Source organism: Bos mutus, chromosome 15 (assembly GCF_027580195.1).
Source record: "Bos mutus isolate GX-2022 chromosome 15, NWIPB_WYAK_1.1, whole genome shotgun sequence".
Taxonomy (NCBI): domain Eukaryota; kingdom Metazoa; phylum Chordata; class Mammalia; order Artiodactyla; family Bovidae; genus Bos; species Bos mutus.
In genome coordinates, this window is record NC_091631.1 from 65,471,368 (window position 1) to 65,493,503 (window position 22,136).

General features: G+C 37.5%; 1 protein-coding gene across 4 annotated transcripts in view; it reads right to left on the bottom strand.

Annotated features, from left to right (window-relative positions):
* Positions 1–22,136, bottom strand: part of MTMR2 (myotubularin related protein 2) — a 110,344-nt gene that overhangs the window by 12,427 nt on the left and 75,781 nt on the right. For all 4 annotated transcript variants that reach the window (XM_005899500.2, XM_005899501.2, XM_070384300.1 and 1 more), the window contains 5 exons: positions 20,601–20,702; positions 19,421–19,504; positions 10,710–10,859; positions 9,770–9,958; positions 1,650–1,835 (listed from right to left, as the gene is read on the bottom strand). In XM_005899500.2, the coding sequence (XP_005899562.1) occupies positions 1,650–1,835; positions 9,770–9,958; positions 10,710–10,859; positions 19,421–19,504; positions 20,601–20,702 (711 nt within the window). The remainder of the gene's footprint in view (positions 1–1,649; positions 1,836–9,769; positions 9,959–10,709; positions 10,860–19,420; positions 19,505–20,600; positions 20,703–22,136) is intronic.

The following is a 22,136-nucleotide window of genomic DNA, read 5'->3' on the forward strand; positions in this document are numbered from 1 at the left end:
TACTTAGGTGAGGCCGGCCGGATGCAGAGAAAGAAACAGTGTGTCAGAGGGCAACAAGTGAAAAAGTACCATCCAGCACTAGGGAGCACAGGCAGAACTGTCACTGTGTATGGAGTGGTTAGGAAAGGCACCTTTGAGAAGTTGATGTCTGAACAGAGATCTAAAGAAAGTGAGCGGGTAAGCCTTACAGGTGTGAAGACTGAAGGAGGAGAAGGTGGTCCAGGCACAACTGTACCTCGTCCAAGGAAATGTGTTTCTGTTATGGCCAGTTTTTTGGAGAGAATGTTGTACCTGCTAAAAAATGACCTGTAATTTACAGAATGCTGCGGTGAATGTCAGTTCCAAATCAAGTCTTACGGTTTTCTATTTACACATCATACAATGTAATAGACGGTCCCCATGACCGTGCTCTCTAAAAGAAGAATGTTCATGTACTTTGCTACATTCAAGCTTCTGTGTTTCTAGAAGAGAAACAATAATCAAAATAGTTTATAATTCTCAAGAGGTCAATTTAGCCTTCAATTTTTCTTAATTTTAGAGCTCTTAATGTGAGTATAATCTGCTCTTTAACATGAAAAATCCTATTTCCATTTATTTCCTAATATTAATATATGTGCTCATATATTATATAGAGATCTATATATAATATACAGAGATATATATTTTGGTAAGCTATGATACTGAAATTCAGACCTATCTGAAAATATTTATAACTATAATAACTGAAATAATGTTTAGTGCTTCAAACGTTATGTTTAGGCAAGCTGAGGTTCATACAGTCTCCTTCATTTAACTACTTCACCTCATGTGCCTGGCCGGAATGGTTTTCAAAAGCTATGTAACAATTATTTATTGGCTGATTTATTTACATCATATATAGTGCTACCCTGGCTCCTGTGGGGACAAAGAAGAAATATGATTTATCCTGTCCTACTCTCCATGAATCAGTAATCTACATTAATTGACACATAAAAGTAATTAAATCAAGTACATGGGAGCATCTGATTAGCTGGAAAGAAAAGTAAAATGAAAAGCTCAGAGAAAATGGAAATGAATTCCATCTGGGAAGACTTTATCAAAGAAGTGAACTGGGAACTGAAGGATGGGCAGATTCAGATAGGATAGGAAAGAGAGGCAGAGAAGGCAATGGCATCCCATTCTAGTACTCTTGCCTGGAAAATCCCATGGACTGAGGAGCCTGGTAGGCTTCAGTCCATGGGGTCACTAAGAGTCTGACACGACTGAGAGACTTCACTTTCACTTTTCACTTTCATGCATTGGAGAAGGAGATGGCAACCCACTCCAGTGTTCTTGCCTGGGGAATCCCAGGGACGGGGGAGCCTGTTGGGCTGCCATCTATGGGGTCGCACAGAGTCAGACATGACTGAAGCAACTTAGCAGCAGCAGCAGCAGCAGGAAAGAAAGGGGAAAAAAAGTACAACAGAACCAAATGCATAATACAGAAACCTAATTCATTCAAACACCAAAACTTAAAAGTAGTTCTAATTATCAAAGTAGTTATCAATTTTTCACTGTTTAAAAAGGTACTTTCATCTTGATTTCAGTTGTAAGAGCCAACACACAAGCGGGCAAAGAAAGTCCTTGTGTGACAGTCTCTAACAGTTTAAAGAATAGTAACATATACCCACCTTAATATGCTCCAGCCAGTGAGTAGATTCCAAGTTAGACAACCAGTGGGTCTCCTCAATGTTGGGGTACACAATCTCCTTAAGTTTTCGTAAAGATTCTCTCATAACATGGATATTGTGGATATCTAGAAAAACTAGTTCTGCATTTTGATAGGCATCTTCACTTTCATAACCTCCACCTTTTGCCTGAAAAAATAACATCACACGAAATAAAAAATGAATGCATATTCATGGTATGATGACATCCTTGAAAGAGTAACATAAATTACCCAAAAGCATCAAAGCTGATACATGTGTCTGATGGACAGGAAACTCCATGGGAAAATGTGGCTGGCTCAGGGCAACTTAACACAACCACGCTGTCCCACACGTTCTTCATAAAACAAGAATACACATGCTCACCTGACTTCCTCTTGTTGCTGTTATTAAAATTATATATGATAACATATAGGAAGGTACTTAAAGCACTGTAATTTCACTATCCATATCTCAAGTCCTACCAAAACACAATTTCATACAGAAGACTGAAGCTCCATGTGCAGGGACATCTGTCTAGTTTACACCTGACCCATGCTTTTCTTCACTTCATCTTAATATTTGCAAAGTGCTTTGTAATCACGGTGACTGACTTCTAGGGTAACTGCACAATTATTATTAAATAAAAAGACAAAACAAATATAAAAGCACAGAGTACTACAGAATATTACCACTATTTTCAAAGAGATAAATCTACACCTACAGAATAGAATGAGAAATAGTTGGTGTTCACAGTAAGCTACAGCTGGAAAGAAGAACCAAATTTTTCTGGGTTGAATCTTTCTCTGTTTTATGAATAAAATATTCTTTTGCCTTTTGGATAAAATATGCCTCTTATCTCAGGTATAAAATCACACCTCTTTGAGCACTAATGGGAAAAAAATTAGGAAGATACTGGAACAGTCACTGTAGTTATATAAAATTAAGAGATCACATTTTTGAAAACAATAAAACTTACCTCTTAACTAACAACAAATTAGTGAAGAGTAGACGTTCAAGTTTCCTTTCTGACACTGACAGCTTGGGAAATGGTTTAGAGTCAAGATGGGCACAAGTACAAAATTAACAGCGTTTCATTAGATCCCTGTTAACAAGGATTATTCTGGAGAGTAGGGACAGCTCACATCAGGGGCAGAGGGACATTCAAATGTGTTGCAACAAATCCTAGAAACATGGCCATACTGCAACTACACAGAGCCTGTCACGAAAACACAGGATGAAAATGCTCTGGAATCAAGACTCGTAGAACTTGATGAGTACGTCAAATGTTGTCATGTAACTCTGAAAATATACTAAAAACACTGAAATACATACTTTAAGAATCCATTTCATGTGAATTATATTTCAATACAACTGGTATTATTTAAAAACAGAGCAACTAGATAGTAAAACCGAAGACACACAAAAAATCACTGAAGACAGAACTAGAGGACAGAGCATTCCAGCAAACCCCAAAGCCGCCAACAGTCACAAGATCTCGATGCTATCAGTGAATGCGTAAGGAAATGCAGAAGGAAGCAATGCATATAAGATGGACTAGAGAACAAGGGAATCACAAGAGAGTCTTACAGTTTTTATTGTTCTGCTTCCTGGTTTTAGCTCTCTTCCTCCAGAACTACAGGAAAGAACAGGTCAATCTAAGAAGTGCAGCTGAAACCGAGAAGGGTTCTGTCCATTCTAACAGACAAGTTATTAGAGAAACTCACAGATTAAGTGAAAGAACTAGGAAACAAATAGAAATAAAAGAGAAAAAATTAGAAATGAAGACCAAATTAGAAGAAACTCAAGAGCAAACGAATACAGTGGATATTAAATTAAAAGAAACAGTGAAAAGTGAAATATAAAAAAAAAAAAAGGAATTAGAAAGACATAAAAAAGATTCAAGAGAAAGAGACAAATGATGAAGAGAGGCAAAGAAGAGACAACCCAGGAGTAATAGCAGTCCTGAAAAAGAAAGCCAAAACAAAGAAATGAAATAAATACTAAGAACTATGATTAAAGAAAACAGTCATGATGCTTTTAAATTGAAATTCCCAATGAAAACAGCACACATGCATACCTGATAATATAAACCCAAAATATACAGCATGAAGACATATTCTGGCAAAATAACTGGACTTCAAAGAAAAACAAAAGAGAAAATTCTTTGTACGTCGAAGTAAAAAGAGTGACTCAGAAAGAAAAGAAATTTAGTTTATGATTAGACTTTGAACTTTATGACAAAAAAAAAAGGCAATTTTAAGACATTCAAGAAAATCAAATGCGAACCAAGAATTTTATGCCCAGGAAAACCAACATAAATATAAGAAACATAAGCTGCTCCCCCCAGCCCGTGTCCATGCTCAGTCGTGGCCAACTCTTTGGGACCCCATGGACTGTAGCCCACCAGACTTCTCTTTCCATGGAATTTCCAGGCAAGAACACTGGAGTGGGTTGCCATTTCCTGCTCCAGGTGATCTTCCCAACCCAGGCATCGAACCCACGTCTCTTGGGCCTCCTGTACTGACAGGCAGATTCTTTCTGCTGCTCCACTTGGGAAGTCCCTCATAAGCTGCTATCAGCAGGTGAATACTCAGAATATTGTTTCTATCAGCTCTGCTGAAATATTTAGAAGAGAACAACTTCAGACAGAAGAAAAAGACTAAAGACTTCCACATAAGAACTGGTTGTGTGCACAAAATACAGCTAGAAGTCAGAGGTAAAAGGGAGAAGTGTACAGAAGGGAGTGTAAAGACTACCTACTCTGACAATGTAAATACAACACATGTATTTTACAATGGGAGCAAGTCCAAAAAAATTTTTCCCTAAATGTACTGGGGATACTAGTAACACTGTTATTCTAGCACCACGGTAGGATAAAGCAAGTGAGTAATTATGTAACATAACAAATCTTATCATTCCCTCTGACTTTGAGAATCAGCATTCCTGGTGGGGAAGGAAGAAGTCACACATGTAATTTTGAAGAAGTTATGTTAGAACCTGCCTGCCAATGTAGTTGACATAAGAGATGGGGTGTCGGGAAGATCCGCTGAAGGAGGGCATGGCAACCCACTCCAGAATTCTCACCTAGAGGCTCCCATGGACAAAGAGCGCCTGGCAGGCCACAGTCCATAGGGTCGTAAAGAGCCAAACATACATATGCATGCACACATGTAACAACTCTTAACACTGAATTCAAACTGAAAGCACCAGTATGAACTCATGAAGTACTTTATCTTTAAAAATATATTAATGTTTCCTGGCTTTATCCATTTCCTATTCTATTCAGTAAAGACTCAGAAATTGGACCAGTCCAGTAGCAAATAAGAATCCTTAGCACCAAATTATGGTTTCAAATACCATCTCCTACTAACAGAAACCAGAACTTCTTAGGGAGATGGCTATTCCAAGCCTGGGACAGGAAACGTACAAGATTTCCTGATGACTCTGCTGTATCTTATCATACCAGATAGCAAAGATTGCCATGTGTGTGGCTCAGTCACTTCAGTCATGTCCAACTTGTTGCGGACCCGTGTACTGTAGCCCGTTAGGCTCCTCTGTTCATGGTTCTCTAGGCAAGAATGCTGGAGTGGGTTGCCATGCCCTCCTCCAGGGCATCTTCCCGACCTGGGGATCAAATCCATGTCTCCTGCATTGCAGGCAGATTCTTTATCGATGAGCCACTAGGGAAGCCTAAAGATTATTTACTATGGTCATGCCAAACAAACTCGGGAGGTAATTTGAAGTCTCCTTTTGATCAAAGGTGGAAAAAAAATTCTAATACTATCTGCATGAATTAGAAATTGCTGACTACATACAAACACAACATGTGCTTCAGTTCAGTTCAGTCGCTCAGTCGTGTCCGACTCTTTGCGACCCCATGAATCGAAGCACGCCAGGCCTCCCTGTCCATCACCACCTCCCGGAGTTCACTCAAACTCACATCCATCGAGTCAGTGATGCCATCCAGCCATCTCATCCTCTGTCGTCCCCTTCTCCTCCTGCTCCCAATCCCTCCCAGCATCAGGGTCTTTTCCAATGAGTCAACTCTGCACATCATGAGGTGGCCAAAGAACTGGAGTTTCAACTTTAGCATCATTCCTTCCAAAGAACACCCAGGGCTGATCTCCTTTTAGAATGGACTGGTTGGATCTCCTCGCAGTCCAAGGGACTCTCAAGAGTCTTCTCCAACACCACAGTTCAAAAGCATCAATTCTTGGTGCTCAGTTTTCTTCACAGTCCAACTCTCACATCCATACATGACACTGGAAAAACCATAGCCTTGACTAGACAAGTGGAAGTGAGAAATAGATTTAAGGGACTGATCATCAATGTGTTTAGTTGTGTCCAATTCTTTGTGACCCCATGGACTACAGCCCACCAGACTACTCTATCCACAGAATTTTCCAGGCAAGAATACTGGGGTGGGTTGCCATTTCTGACGCTAGGAGATCTTCCTAACCCAGAGATTGAACCTGTGTCTCTTGTGCCTCCTGCACTAGCAGGCAAATTCCTTACCACTGTACCACCTGGGAAGCCCAGTGCATGCATAATGACACTTTACAATATTAGTCATTCTCATGGGATGGTAGAGAGTCAATTTATTATTGGGAAAACTGGTAAATAAGGAAAAAGAATCAAGTATTTACCCTGGCTTTCTTATATGAACTGAATTGCTGATTAACCACAATTTAGATAAGAGAAAGTGCTTCTTTTTAGAAAGAGTTCAACTAATAGCTGAAAAGAATTATGAACTTAAGAGTATCACCATTTTGCAACCCCACTGAAGTAACAGATCTCAGCATTGAGCCTGATCAGTTGCTAATATCCAAAAAGAAGAATCAGCCACAAATAGTGTGCCTCCTGATGTATCCCCTACAGCTTTGCCAAAGGAATTGAACCTAAATCTGAATAAACCTCTGAATTCATGTGAAGGAAATTCAGAGGACAGAAGAACTATACCATAGCACAATCGGCAAAGTATGGACTATGGGAAACTCTGCAGTAAAATATACTGGAGAGAAGCGGGGAATCAGGGAGGGAAGCGCAAGGGGAAGACTGTAGATGAAGAGAGGCTTAAAGACACACAAACACAATCTTCACAAGGTAAGGCTAAACTACAGAGACCAGTGATGTGTACACTTCAGTAACAACAGATTAAGTAATGCAAGAAGATGACTACTGTAAAAGTTAGGGTAGTGGCTACCTTAGCAGGGGTAGAAGGCAAATCTAACTGGGGTAAGGCACACATGGAAGGCTTAGTGGCTAGTAAAGCTTTAATTCTTGATATGGCTCATGACTGCAAAAGAAGTTGTCACAGTCACACTGTTCCACACATATTCACTGCTATTTCACACATATTCACACTGTTTCACACATCTCATACACTTTCACACATTGTTGTATCACACATATTCACACTATTCACACATATTCACACTGCTATAAAAAATATTCTTACCATGAAGACAAAAAATATGTGTTGCAACAAATATGTATCCTTTTGCAAATTTTAAAAGGGAGATGGAGCAGGTGGGTATTGGGTGAAGGTGGTCAAAAGGTACAAACTTCCAGTTAAAAGATAAATAAGTTGTGGGGATATAATGTACAATGTGATGACTATGGTCAACAAGACTGTATCATATATTTGAAAGTTGCTAAGAGAGTAAATTTTAAAAATTCTCATCACAAGGAAAAAGACACCATAACTATGTGAAGTGACAGACGTTAACTAAGCTTACTGTGGTGATCATTTCACAATATATATATATTTCAAATCAATATGCTGTATACCTCAAACTTACATACTTTTCCATGTCAATTATATCTCAGTAAAACAGCAAGAAAAAAGATATCTATCTAGCTGCTAAACTAACTTTCCTGAAGAATAATGGCAATATGTGCAAAACTTTTAAAAATATGAGTATTTTAAATTAGGATATAGTAATGGTATAGCTAGGGAACAAAAATGTCAACAAAAGGTACTTGTTTTAGTTATTATTTAAAATACTAAATATTAAACATCTAATATTAGAAGAATGATTAAGTAAACAATGACATAGCTATATGATGAGTACTATTAAAGTATTTCTCAAGAACACCTGTTGGAAAGAAATATTTTTTATAAAAATGAAAAACAATGAAACAAAATAATCAATATTTAATACACAGAAAAAATAGTGGGAGAAAATATATCAAAGATCAGTAATTATAGGTGCTTTTTATTCCTTTACTTTGCCTATCCCTTCCTAGATTTTTGTTGTCTATTACACATTTTATGATAAGAAAAATGTCCCAATACATAAAATATACCAGTCTTTATTAAGAAAGAGATTTCCATAGTGAAATACATGTGGGAATCATTTTACAAGGAGTATAACATTTTGCCTACTCCCTTTTCTGCTTTATACGCCTCTCATCCTAGATAACATCTTTTTAAAAAGCTATATTTTATTTATTTATTCGGCCATACCAGGTCTTAGTTGCGGCATGTGGGATCTTGTTCCCTGACTGAGCACAGGACAGCATTCCCTGCATCAGAAGCATGGAGTCTTACCCACTGGACCACCAGGGAAGTCCCTCATCCGAGATAATGAGTCTCATTCCTACTAACTCATGGTATAAGTACTTACTGGGAAAATACACACCAGTCCCTGGGGAACCAATTTCATATGTCCACTGTCCTGTTTCGCCTTTAAGGGGAAATATTTACAGTTTAACAGAGAATGCCTGGAATTCAAAGTGTCCTCAAAACACTAAACAGGATTGAAATAATTAAGTACATGCTCCATAATTTAATTAAAGGATGATCACTCCAGCATTGTTTATAATAGCAAAAAAGAATCAAAAAAAGAAAAAAATAATAACCTAAATATCCAAAAACAATTGGTGTTACTAGTTATCATACAATTAAAATGTTACAGATGTATGTTTATTGGCATAGAAAGAAACAGCATCAATTAAAAAAGGAAGTTGCAATTATCCCATTCTGTCTTAAATATATGAGTACACACATATGCACAGGGGTCTGGAAGTACAGTCAAGGTTTAATGGTGTGTGTCTCTTATTTATTTATAGAATTTGGGGTGTTTTAATTTTGGAGGGAGGCCGTGTGGGTTTTTTTCTTTGTCTTATCTGAGAGGCAATTTTTTAAAGCTAAACTGTCTCTCTTCTCTTTTCTTCTCCAGTAGTAGATTTTTCCAAGTGGACCAGAATTTCTGCTTCCACAATGCTAGTATTTATTCTATAGCAGAAATCAGGACCACTGCTTCAACTAACTGCCAGTCTTCAGTGTGACTAGCTTGTACAGGCAGAGACCTGCCAGAAGAGGGCAGCACTGGTCACTGAGAACTCTGCATGATTCCTACAAGGGTGCTGTGCAGACTACAGTCTCACAAACTCAGTTTGGTGCCCAGTTTGGAGAAGGGAGAGTTTTGCTCCTAAAACAACAGTTTATCAGGTGAGTTTTGCCCCTAAAACACTTCTGTTAGTTTTTATGATTCTCATTTTACAAATAAGCCAATTAAAGTTACTAAAAAGATTAAAATTAAATTGGATTGACATGTACACACTGCTGTTTTGAAAACAGAAAACCAATAAGGATCAATAAGCACAGGGAATTCTGATCAATATTCTGTAATAACCTATATAGGAATAAGAATTTGAAAAAGAAAAGATACATGTATAACTGAGTCACTTTGCTGTACACCTAAAACAACATTGTTAATCAACCATACTTCAATATAAAATTAAAAATAAAAATTTTTAAGTTATACTATCAAGTAAAGAGCCAGGATTAGAATCTGTATCTTTAGCGAATGAAAAGCCTAAACTCATCCTACTGCACTGTGTACGTGTGCGCGTGCTCAGTCACATCCAACTCGCTGTGACCTCATGGATTGTAACCCTCCAGGCTCTTTTGTCCACAGAATTTTCCAGGCATGAATATTGGAGCAGGGTGCCACTTCCTACTCCAGGGGATCTTTCCAATCCAGGGATTAAACCAGGGTCTCCTGCATTGCAGGTGGATTCTTTACCACTGAACTACCTCCTGACAAACTCATGAAACTGTAACTATAATCTTAATTACTATAAGAGGATCTCACCTTATTGGCAACTGCATTAACACTTGGCCGGGCGTCGAATATAAAGATTTTATGAGATTGGGCATTGGAGTCCATAATGGCTTGAAGGTATTTTTCATCTTCTTTGCTTCGCTTCCCACTCACCCCTACCATGGGCTGGCTACACCGAGTGATTGTGGCTTGACTTTCAGGATGAATCCATGACAAAACCTTAATGGGGGGAAAAGTGGCAACACACCCTTTGACATGCTTCTCTAGAGTTCTTCCCAAAACATTACTCAATAAAACTCTTTCTTTTTACATTCTAACTGGATTCAAAGCCGAACCATGAAAAGAAATATGAAGCTGCTATAAAAAATCATCATTTTTCTTTCAAGTCAACTCTGGCATGTGGAAAACTTGGTCTTATTAGTTAATCAGATATTGATTTAGAAGAGTCATTAATTAAAAGTGTTGTCTCTAGGGAAAAAATACATTAAAAGGGAGCTTAGGTAAACTCCATTTTTAAAGTTCAGCAAAAATGCCCAACTATAGTGTTCAGAGTCTACACATTTTTGTACCTAAAATTATTAGAACTTATCTTTCCAGAATACAGAAATTCATCACAAATTTGTACAGTTTTCTTCATTCCAAGATTTAAAGGAAGAGAGCATTTATCACTATGACCAACTGTATAAGATAAAGAAATAGTGAATAATACCAGAGCCAAGTTTGACTTCAAGTTAAGAGCCATGCAATTCTGAGCAGCTCTCTTATACCCATTTCAAACTCTCCAGAAACCTCTTTAGTGTAAGTCTTTCCTCTGGTTTTAATTTTACTCAATAACTCATTCCCTAATAGCCCCACAGAGGACCCGCTGCTGTAGCTATTTTTATCCCGCACCCACTCCCCTATTCATTATCCTCTGCACTATGTGGAGCACAAAAGCAATGGGGAAGCTTCAGCACAGCTTCACACTTACTGGGATACGGCCCCGCGATCTGAAGGAAGCCACTCTCTTCAACTCTTCATCAGGGATATTTGCCGGAACAACCAAGAGGGCAGGGTAGGTATCACAGAGTTCATATCGTTCATTTATCTTTGTTATTCTCCAGCTTTCATTCGGAATTCCCTACATGTTAAATAAACATAAGACAAATCACTGCCTAAGAGAAATATCTGAAAACATTACAACAGAAGGCTCCTACTCAACTTCTCTTAAACTCCACTATCTTTTAAGTTGTTTGAATAGTTATTGTCTGACTATGGTGATCAGGCTTTTAGGATGAGACCTTATAACAAAGAAAATCTGTATTCATTTGGCACTCAGTTTTATGTTAACAGATTTATTATGTCATTAAATACTGACTGAGTGCTGGGTCTGTCCTAAACATATCAAACAAAGGAAACAGTAAGACTAAAAATAAAAATGTTCTTGTCTTTAAAAAGAACAGTCTCATATAGTTTGACTGGATGACTGACTGTGCTGCTGTTCATCTATACAAAGAAATGTCTGAGGGCAGGCACTAAGCATCCACTAGAATGCTATGCACATATTTATCACTTATATACATTAAGTGAATCTTACAGTATTAATGTCGCTAATGTAAAACATATGAGAAAAACAAGAAAGTAACAGAAGGTAAAGCCACCCCCCCCCAAAAAAAGAAGCAAGAGAAACAAAACATTATTTTTTAATACACATCAACTGTTAAACTTTGGTCCTTAAAGGTTTGTTATATTTATAACTAATACACCACTTCACATATACAATTACTTAATAAGACACTTTAAAATTTCCATCCTCCATTAGTATAGAAAATAAAGCCACTACAGTAAGTGCTTAGAATTAAGAAAATACATTTATTTTTAATTTTATTACCTCTGACAATAAACAGAAAAAGAATCAAAAGAAACCAAATTACAGTAAATATATATATATATACATTTATTGAGCATTTACTGTCTGCAGGCGTTATGCCTACACATGCATGCACGTGCACACACACACACACACTTTACTGTATTCAGGTTTCATTAACGTCACCGTAGAGATGAAGAAATTGTGGCACAGCTTATAACTTGACTAAAGGTAGTAAAAAATTCCATGTAAATTCTAAACCCATCCTTTTTATAATAAAATACATTGTGCCTCAAGAAAAATTTCACTATCCTTATTCACAAAATTGTTATAAAAACCTGAAATGAAAGTGCAGGAGTACTTCTCCTCCAAAGGGGTATTTCTCAAGCTGTTGCCAAACACCCAAGAAGATATTAAAATAAAGAAAGAATTCCCTGGCGGTACAGTGGATGGGGATATACCTGCCAATGCAGGAGACAGGGGTTCTATCCCTGGTCCAGGAAGATCACAAACGGCACGGGGCAACTAAGCCATGCGCCACAATCCCTGAGCCTGTGCTGGAACCTGCGTGCTCTAGGAGCCACGTGCCGCAGCTCTGAGGCCTGCACCTGGGGCCCCTGCGCTGCAGGAGGACAAGCCACAGCGAGGAGAAGCCTGCGCACTGCAGAAAAAGCAGCCCGAGTCCAGTGACAAAGACGCAGCATAGCCAAAAGTAAAAATAAATTTACTAAATTTTAATCAAAAAGAAGGCAAAATTCCTTCCCTGTAATCATGTGGTAAATATTATCAACAGAGTTTCCACTTCCACTAGTCATTTTATCATCAATGCCTTACACAGTATTAACCCATTTAGCCTGGCCCCAACTTGCTACCTATGATCTACATATCTCCTTCCCTCTTGCCTTCCTCAACTTTATACTCAGGTAAAATCCGAACTTATTTTCAGAAATAAAAGAAAGGTTTAATTAGAGATCTTTAAAATGTATTTACATGCAATTAATAAAAAAATAATGTACAATGAACTGGTGAGTTTATAGAGGAAGTACTCAATTAAGAAACTTCAGTCCAGTTCAGTCGCTTAGTTGTGTTTGACTCTTTGTGACCCCATGGACTGCAGCACGCCAGGCCTCCCTGTCCATCACTAACTCCCGGAGTTTACTCAGATTCATGTCCATTGAGTCAGTGATGCCATCCAACCATCTCATCCTGTCTTCCCCTTCTCCTCCCACCTTCAATCTTTCCCAGAGTCAGGGTCTTTTCCAATTAATCAGTTCTTAGTATGAAATGGCCAAAGTATTGGAGCTTCAGCATCAGTCCTTCCAATGAATATTCAGGACTAATTTCCTTTAGAATGGACTGGTTGGATCTCCTTGCAGTCCAAGCGACTCTCAAGAAGTCTTCTCCAACACCACAGTTCAAAAGCATCAATTCTTCAGCACTCAGCTTTCTTTATAGTCCAATTCTCACATCCATACATGAATACTGGAAAAACCACAGCCTTGACTAGACGGACCTTTGTTGGCAAAGTAATGTCTCTTCTTTTTAATATGCTGTCTAGGTTGGTCCCAGCCTTTCTTCCAAGGAGTAAGTGTCTTTTAATTTCATGGCTGCAGTCACCATCTGCAGTGATTCTGGAGCCCAAAAAAATAGTCTGTCATTGTTTCCCCATCTATCTGCCATGAAGTGATGGGACCAGATGCCATGATCTTCATTTTCTAAATGTTGAGTTTTAAGCCAACTTTTTCACTCTCTTTCATCAAGAGGCTCTTTAGTTCTTCTTCACTTTTTGCCATAAGGGTGGTATCATCTGCATATCTGAGGTTATTGATATTTCTCCCGGCAATCTTGATTCCAACTTGTGCTTCATCCAGCCCAGTTTTTCTCATGATGTACTCTGCATATAAGTTAAATAAGCATGGTGACAATATACAGCCTTGATGTACTCCTTTTCCTATTTGGAACCAGTCTGTTGTTCCATGTCCAGTTCTGTTACTTCCTGACCTGCATACAGATTTCTCAAGAGGTAGGTCAGGTGGTCTGGTATTCCCATCTGTTGAAGAATTTTCCACAGTTTATTGTGATCCGCACAGTCAAAGGCTTTGGCATAGTCAATAAAGCAGAAATAGATGTTTTTCCGGAACTCTCATGGTTTTTCAATGATCCAACGGATGTTGGCAATTTGATCTCTGGTTCCTCTCCCTTTTCTAAAACCAGCGTGAACATCTGGAAGTTCACAGTTCACGTATTGTTGAAGCCTGGCTTGGAGAATTTTGAGCATTACTTTACTAGTGTGTGAGATGAGTGCAATTGTGCGGTAGTTTGAGCACTCTTCAGCATTGCCTTTCTTTGGGACTAGAATGAAAACTGACCTTTTCCAGACCTGTGGCCACTGCTGAGTTTTCCAAATTTGCTGACATATGGAGTGCAGCACTTTCACAGCATCATCTTTTAGGATTTGAAATGGCTCAACTGGAATTCCATCACATCCAATTGCTTTGTTCGCAGTGACGCTTTCTAAGGCCCACTTGACTTCACATTCCAGGATGTCTGGCTCTAGCTGAGGGATCACACCATCATGATTATCTGGGTCATGAAGATCTTTTTTGTACAGTTCTTCTGTGTATTCTTGCAACCTCTTCTTAATATCCTCTGCTTCTGTTAGGTCCATACCATTTCTGTCCTTTATTGTGCCTATAATTGCATGAAATGTTCCACTGGTATCTCTAATTTTCTTAAAAAGATCTCCAGTCTTTCCCATTCTATTATTTTCCTCTATTTCTTTGCATTGATGGCTGAGGAAGGCTTTCTTATCTTGCCTTGCTATTCTTTGGAACTCTGCATTCAGATGCTTTTATCTTTCCTTTTCTCCTTTGCTTTTCACTTCTCTTCTTTTCACAGGTGTTTGTAAGGCCTCCTCAGACAGCCATTTTGCTTTTTTGCATTTCTTTTTCTTGGGGATGGTCCTGATCCCTGTCTCCTGTACAATGTCACGAATCTCTGTCCATGGTTCATCAGGCACTCTATCTATCAGATCTAGTCCCTTAAATCTATTTCTCATTTCCACTGTATAATCACAGGGGATTTGATTTAGGTCATATCTGAATGGTCTAGAACCAAGAAACTTGAGTGCCATCTTTAACTCATCCAATCAACAATCAATTTTTAGGATTTTTTTTCTTCCAAAAGCACCAGAAAAGTTTGCTCACTCCTCTCAAGCCTCACTTCTCTTCTGTACCTCTGCAATCCATTCTCCACACTGCCTCAAAATTCTTTTAAGATGCAAAAGTTATCATGTCATTCTTCTGCCCAAAACTATCAACGGCTACCTATTTCTCTTCAGATACATTTAGAACTCTATACAGGACTTGGCAAAGATCTTCACACCCCTCCTTTTCCCCACTGATCTCTGGCCACTCTGCAGCATTCTCTGGTGCTTGCTGTAGTCCACCCTAAACCAAACACCTTCTGTTTCCAGATGGCATCATGTTCTCTCACCGGAGTACTCGCTCTATTAATCACAGGATTCATGACCGTATATTTTGATTATTAGTTTATTTCTTTGAATCTGCCATTAAACATGTATCCTTTGGGAGTCAGGATTGTGTCTTTCTGTTTTAGCCACTAATACACACTAGGTGATACATGAATCTGATTAATGAATGAAGAAATCAGTGAACCATAAGGAAGCTTCTACAAGAAGAAAAATTGGCTTTTGAAGTTTTCTTAGAAAATATGGAGTTAAAGCTGAAAGGGTCAGATCTCCTGAGATCCTAGTATACCACCCTGAATCCAGGTATTTAACTCCTATCTCTCTCTCTCTCACCACCTTCCCATATCCTTCAAAAATCACTGCCAGGGAGAACTGCTGTTACCACTGAGATTGTGTCATCTTCTTCAGAAAAAAACAAAAATGGGTTTCCCTGGTGGCTCAGCAATTCAAGAGATACAGGAGATGAAGGTTCGATCCCTGGGTTGGGAAGAGACCCTGGAGGGCTACGGTCTATAGGGTCACAAAAGAACCATTTGGACACAATTCAAGTGACTGAGCACACAGCACACTTCAGAAAAATGGCTAGGTGGGAGTAGAATCATTGAAGTAAGCCATTAATGGCTCTCGTTCTCCTCATTCTTAGAGAAATTGACATAACCATCTCCATCAAAGGAACTGCCTTCCAAGCAGCAAACTGGAGTTGGCTAGTCAGCACATACTTTCTTTGTAGACACTGTTAAAGACATACTGACAACTGTTGATCTCTGACATACATCCTACTCTCCACAAAATCACTGCCCTTCAGTTAATGTATCCATTTGTCAGAGTCAATTTATAATCAAATTAACTGGATTATAGCTTTCCTTGTTAGTTACATCTCAGCTCTGAGAATAAAATTCTATTCTCCTTGGCTGTACTTGAGTGCTCTACAAATTTGTTAACCAAGATATCTACCATTATGATTATTTGTGCAGAAGACAATATTCATTTTTATTTACTGATTTTTACCATTTTAGCAACCTGATGATTTCTCTTTACCTTACCCACAAATTTCAGAGTCCTCTGTAAATCACTACATGTGCCAAGATACAATTAAAGAATATTCTCCCATACAGAAAACTTAAATGGTTATTCATAGTTTTGTCCATTTAAAAAAATACATAATCTAATTTCTTTAGGCACGATAATGAATAAGTCTATGCATTTAATGTGACTTTCCTTTTGTGTTTCAGCAAGAGCACACAAAAAAGCCAACCAATCATGATTTGTTTCTAGAGCTTTACAATGTAATAAATACAATAATAATCATTTAGATAGATTTCTATGGTTTACAATGCACCTTCCTGCATATCACACTAACTCCTCAAAAAATCCTTAAAGGTAGTTCTTCTAAGTGAAAAATAAAGGCACTGAGGCACACATCTAAGTGTGAGAACTAAGCAAGAGCTAGAGCTAGCCTTCAAAAGTGGAGTCTCCTAAATGCTCTGGCAGCAGACTGTGGTGACAGCTGCACAGCTTCCTATGTTAAACAACAGTGGGGTGTACACTTTAAAGCAGAAAATCTTATGGTATGTGAACGATATTTCACTTTCAAAGAAAAAAAGAATAGAGTGGCCCATGATTCTGAGACGGTATAATCTCCAAAATGTATTAAGTGAAAAAGAAACATACAGTGTACAGAGAATGCTATTATCTGCTTTAAAAAAAAAATAATAATGTACACACATATACAGGCTGCTGCTGCTAAGTCACTTCAGTCATGTCCGACTCTGTGCGACCCCACAGACGGCAGCCCCCCAGGCTCCCCCATCCCTGAGATTCTCCAGGCAAGAATACTGGAGTGGGTTGCCATTTCCTTCTCCAATGCATGAAAGGGAAAAGTGAAAGTGAAGTCACTCAGTCATGTCCAACTCTTCACGACCCCATGGACTGCAGCCTACCAGGCTCCTCTGTCCATGGGCTATGCAGCATAAAATCTCTGAAAGGATATACACGTGGTAAGTAACATTATTTCCTAAAGGGAGAAGAGCTGGGACAGCTGGGGAAAATGCTGGCCCCGAAGGAAAACCTTCCTTTAAGTATATCCTTTTATATCTTTTAAATTTTATATAGTGAATTACTGAATTCAACTTTTAATTTACAAGAAAGACAAAGGAATACTCTGATGCTCTATCTTTAGTCTCAACATTTATGTTAAAGTTCAAGTTCTTTATATATTTTGGATATTAATACCCTTATCAGATACATGGTTTGCAAATATTTTCTCCAGTTCCATAGAGCACCATGTATCTGATAAGGCTGTTAATATCCAAAATATATAAAGAACTTAAAAATGATAAAAATTCCAATTAAAAATGAGAAAAGGATCTGAATAAAAATTTTTCCAAAGACATACAAATGGCCAGCAGACACATGAAACAACACTCAACATCAGTAATGTAAGGGAAATGCAAATCAAAACTACAATGAGATATCGCCTCAAACCTGTTAGAATCGTAATCATAAAAGAATAAAAAAACAAAGAACAAATCACAAGTGTTGGCAAGGATGTGCAGAAAAAGGAGCCCTTGTGCACTGTTGCTGGGAATGCAAATGGTGCAGCCACTATGGGAAACAGTATGGCGGTTCTTCAAAAAACTGAAAACAGAACTACTATATGATCCAGCAATTCCATTTTGAAAACATTAACTCAAAAAGATATACGCTTCCCCTGTCACTGCGGCATTATTTACAATAGCCAAGATATGGACACAATGTTAAGTGCCCACTGATGAATGAATGAATGAAGAAAATGTAATACATATACATAATAATATACGGGGGTTTCCCAGGCAGCTCAGTGGTAAAGAATCCACCTACCAATGCAGGAGACAGAGGTTTGCCCCTGGGTCGGGAAGGTCCCCTGGAGGAGGAAATGGCAACCCACTCCTATATTCCTATCTGAAAAATCCCATGGACAGAGGAGCCTGGTAGGCTACAGTCCATGGGGTTTCAAGGAGTAGTACACACCTGAGCAATTGAGCACACATAAACACACACATATGTATACATATATTTAGTAAGATAGAGAAATCACTGCCACTCTAAATGGAATTATATTGCTGTTCAGTCACTAAGTCATGGCCAGCTCTTTGAGACTCCATGGACTACAGCACAGCAGGCTCCTCTTCCTCCACTGTCTCCTGGAGTCAGGTCAAATTAATGTCCATTGAGTCGGTGATGCTATCTAACCATCTCATCCTCTGCTGCTCCTTCTCCTTTGCCTTTAGTCTTCTCAGCATCAGGGTTTTTTTCAATGAGTTGGCTCTTGAATGGAATTTTATTCAGCCATGAAAAAGAGCTTGTCACTCTGTGACAACATGGATGGAACTTGAGGATGTAAATTAAGTGAAATAAAACAGAGAAAAGCAAATATTGTACGACGATCTCACTTACATGTCGAATTAATAAACAACAACAACCAAAAAAACCCAAACTCATAGATAAAGGGAACCGACTGATGGTTGATTATTGGAAGTAGGGGGTCAGGAGGGGGCAGAAATGGTAAAGGAAGTCATAAGGTACAAGCTTCCAATTAAAAAGTAAATGTAGTTACAGGGATAATGTAAGGCATGGTAACCATAATTAATACTGTAGTGCATATTTGAAAGTTGCAAAGAGAATAATCTTTAAAGATCTCATCACAAGAAAACAAATTCTGTAACTGTGTATGGTGACACAGTTGAGCTGTTAACAAGACACTGTGGTAATCATTTCCCAATACATATAAATATTAAATCATCACGTGATATACCTGAAACTAATATAATGTTGTATGTCAATTATACTTCAATGAAAACAAGAAACAGAAAAAAGAGATTATCTTCATTTTCTTTGGTAACAAACTACATCAAGTAGTGTCCTCTCCAACAGACTTTAATGTAGTTGACCCAGAGACAAAGTGCCTAACTCTCCAGCAAAAAGTCAATAAATTAACAGATTAATTCTTAATCTTTTAAAGTCAAAGACCATAAAGCACCTGTATAGAGTCCAATGCTCTATTCTGACTACTGCATTTCCTAATCTCATAATTCTCTTTTCTGAATGTGTATATCTGTTTATTTACTCTTTTTTAAATTGGAGTACAGCTGATTTACAATATTGAATTAGTTTCAGATGTACCACAAAGTGATTCAGCTATGTATATTTTAAAATTTTTTTTCCCTTATGGGTTATTACTTTAAAAAAACAACAACAAAAGACCACAGAACTGTATAAAGCTGTTTGTTCATTTCTATTCATGAAAGTTTTGTTGTATTAAAGAATACAGAATATTAAAAAAAAATTTTTTTTAAGTACTTACCTGCCTTCTATACTCCGAAAGAGAGTCATATAGCTTCCACCCATTTTCAGGGAATACTTCTTTGTACTCAAAAGCAAAAAGAGACTACAAAAAGTAGACAGAGTTAACAGCTTAAAAAGACCTTTAAGAAGGTAATGAATCAGAAATGTACCTCTATCATATCCCAAGTTTTCACTGACTTATCTGAAAGGATATTTTGTACTGGTATCCTTTTTTTAAAATTGTTGTTTTTAGCTTCTGTTTTGCTATTTTGAAAGTTTATTGTTTTTTTTTATATTTTTCAAACACAGAAAAGCACAAAGGCCTGCCACCAAGATTTATCAAATGCTAACATATTACCATAATTCTTTCAGATATCTTCAGTAGCTGCTTTAGGTTTACTTCTAAATAATTAAAGACGTTACATAAAAAAGACAACTTCTGATATAATTAATTAATTAGACACCACAGATGTCAGCAGTTAAAGCAGCTTTACAGATTACGCAACATATTCTAAAACATCCTGAAAAAACTTTTTATTTGGGGGCAGGCAATCTGTGTATCAAAAATGAAAATTTAATTTATCATTAATATGGACAAAATGGCAGGAACAACTATGATGAAAAGCATTTAAACTTGAATCAGAAAACCAAAACCAATTCTAAATTTTACTCTTTACTAATTGTGCCACTGAGTTAATTGCTTACCTGCTTCTGGTTTCAACTTTAAAATATGAATAAATAATAGTTACCACCATTGTCCAATGTTCACCAATGTCTTTGGACATTAGATTATATAAAATAAATGAGGAAACCTAACACTGTTAATAGCACGCAGAAGAAACTCAGTTCTAAGTATTGATCCACGCTTTCCTCCTAATATTGCTAGACTTAACTCTAAGCTCTCAATTAAAAAGGAGATTTCACATACAGCTTTTCATCACGGAAACATCCTGGATATAAAGATCACATAATTAAACAATGTCAATCTGCAGGAATGAACCTCAGAAATCAGTCCAGTTTCCTCACTTTATACCTTAAAAACACAGGTCCCATATATTAAATTAAACCTAAACTACACATCTGGTTAAAAGGCAAAGTGAGACTGTAAACACCAAGATTCTAGATAGCCTAGACAAGTTTCTTTACACTACACCAATAATTATAATACAGATTTTTCAAATATAGAAGAAATCTCGTACCAGGTTATTAGAGACAGGAAATGCGTATTTCATTAGATTTTCAAATATTGATCTTCTTGTTCGCCCCTCAGGTTTATGAGCAAATCGTAAATTCCGAATATCCTAGAAAAGAGTTAGGAATCAAGTCACCTATCACTGTTTGCTCACTTTTTATTTAATGACTAAATAAGGCAGCTTGGAACTATCTTGTAAAACCTTAAGATTTGTGAAAGAGGGATACAAAAATAGATCAGACAACAGCTCCTGGAGGAAGGGAAGTTACAATGCCTTATTAAGAGAAATAAAAATAAACACAGGATACAAGGTAGGATTCGGAGGACAGAAAACTCCCCTCTGGTTATGAATTCAAGTTGGAAAAAAATAAAATAAAATTAAAAAAAAATGAATTCAAGTTGGGCCACTGAAGGAGGCAGCATCTGATGTAGGCACAGAGATTAGAGGTGTTATATCTGAAATCATGCTATTACATGACTCACACACACTGTCAACAGTATGTCCTTCCCCGTTAAAGGCCATTTTCTGTTATGAATTTCCCTACCAAAAACCTGATTAGCTATTGTTGTATATTTCATAAAGTCTTCATTCCATTTAAGCTTGGTGATCATTTTCCTATTTATAATTCCTTCCCAGGACTCACTTCCATTGAATCTTTAATTCATAAATCTCTGGCTACTAGACTGATAAAACCAAAACTCTGCCTAAAGGTCTTCCTCCATTCCAGGTCCCAGGTTCTTCAATCATCTACTAGCAAAAATTCTGAATAGTTTGGTTGATATCATCCAGGCTCTATACTCAGATATAAAAACCAAAGTTCCCTTTCCTTATTTGTTTTCAAGTAGGTTTTTATACTCAGACTGAATGTAGATACTCACATTCCAATTTAGTGAGATCTTAGCAGCACTAAAAAAAAATTGGGATTAAGAATAATTTCAAGACTATTCATTTTGTTTTCATCTAGAAAGAATTCAAAATAGCTTCATTAAACTGCATCCTGTAAAAATGAGCACAGGAACCACAATGCACCTACAGAACGTGAACAAGTAGAATATTTTATTACAAATCTGATCCAAAATTAGAAAGCCACCTTCTTAAACCAATGTGTGAGAACCTAAGCTTTTTGTTTTTCCTTAGTGAATATGTTTACAACAAATAGATATTCATAATCATTCTGTTAAACACAGAGTTCTCCATAAGTACTGTAGCAGGGGCCCTACAAGTTTAACTGATAAAGGGCCTATGAGTTTACTGATAATGGTCTTGCTCTATGGGAAAAGTTATATTTAAAATGATCAACATTTCCCAATCACCCTCTTCCATGCCCTCTTATATCCATTCTAGCTGTATTTACTCCTACACCACAGAAGAGCAATCAAGTGCCTGTCACTTGGTTGACAGCTATTAATTATGCTCTTAAAGGCCTTCCAATGATAATGGAAAAGCATACAAGTAATTACTAAGGCATTAGTTTCAATACTAGATTGATAAAACTTCTAAGATTGTCATAAGAAAGGATCTTTAAAGTTATGAATGTGCTGT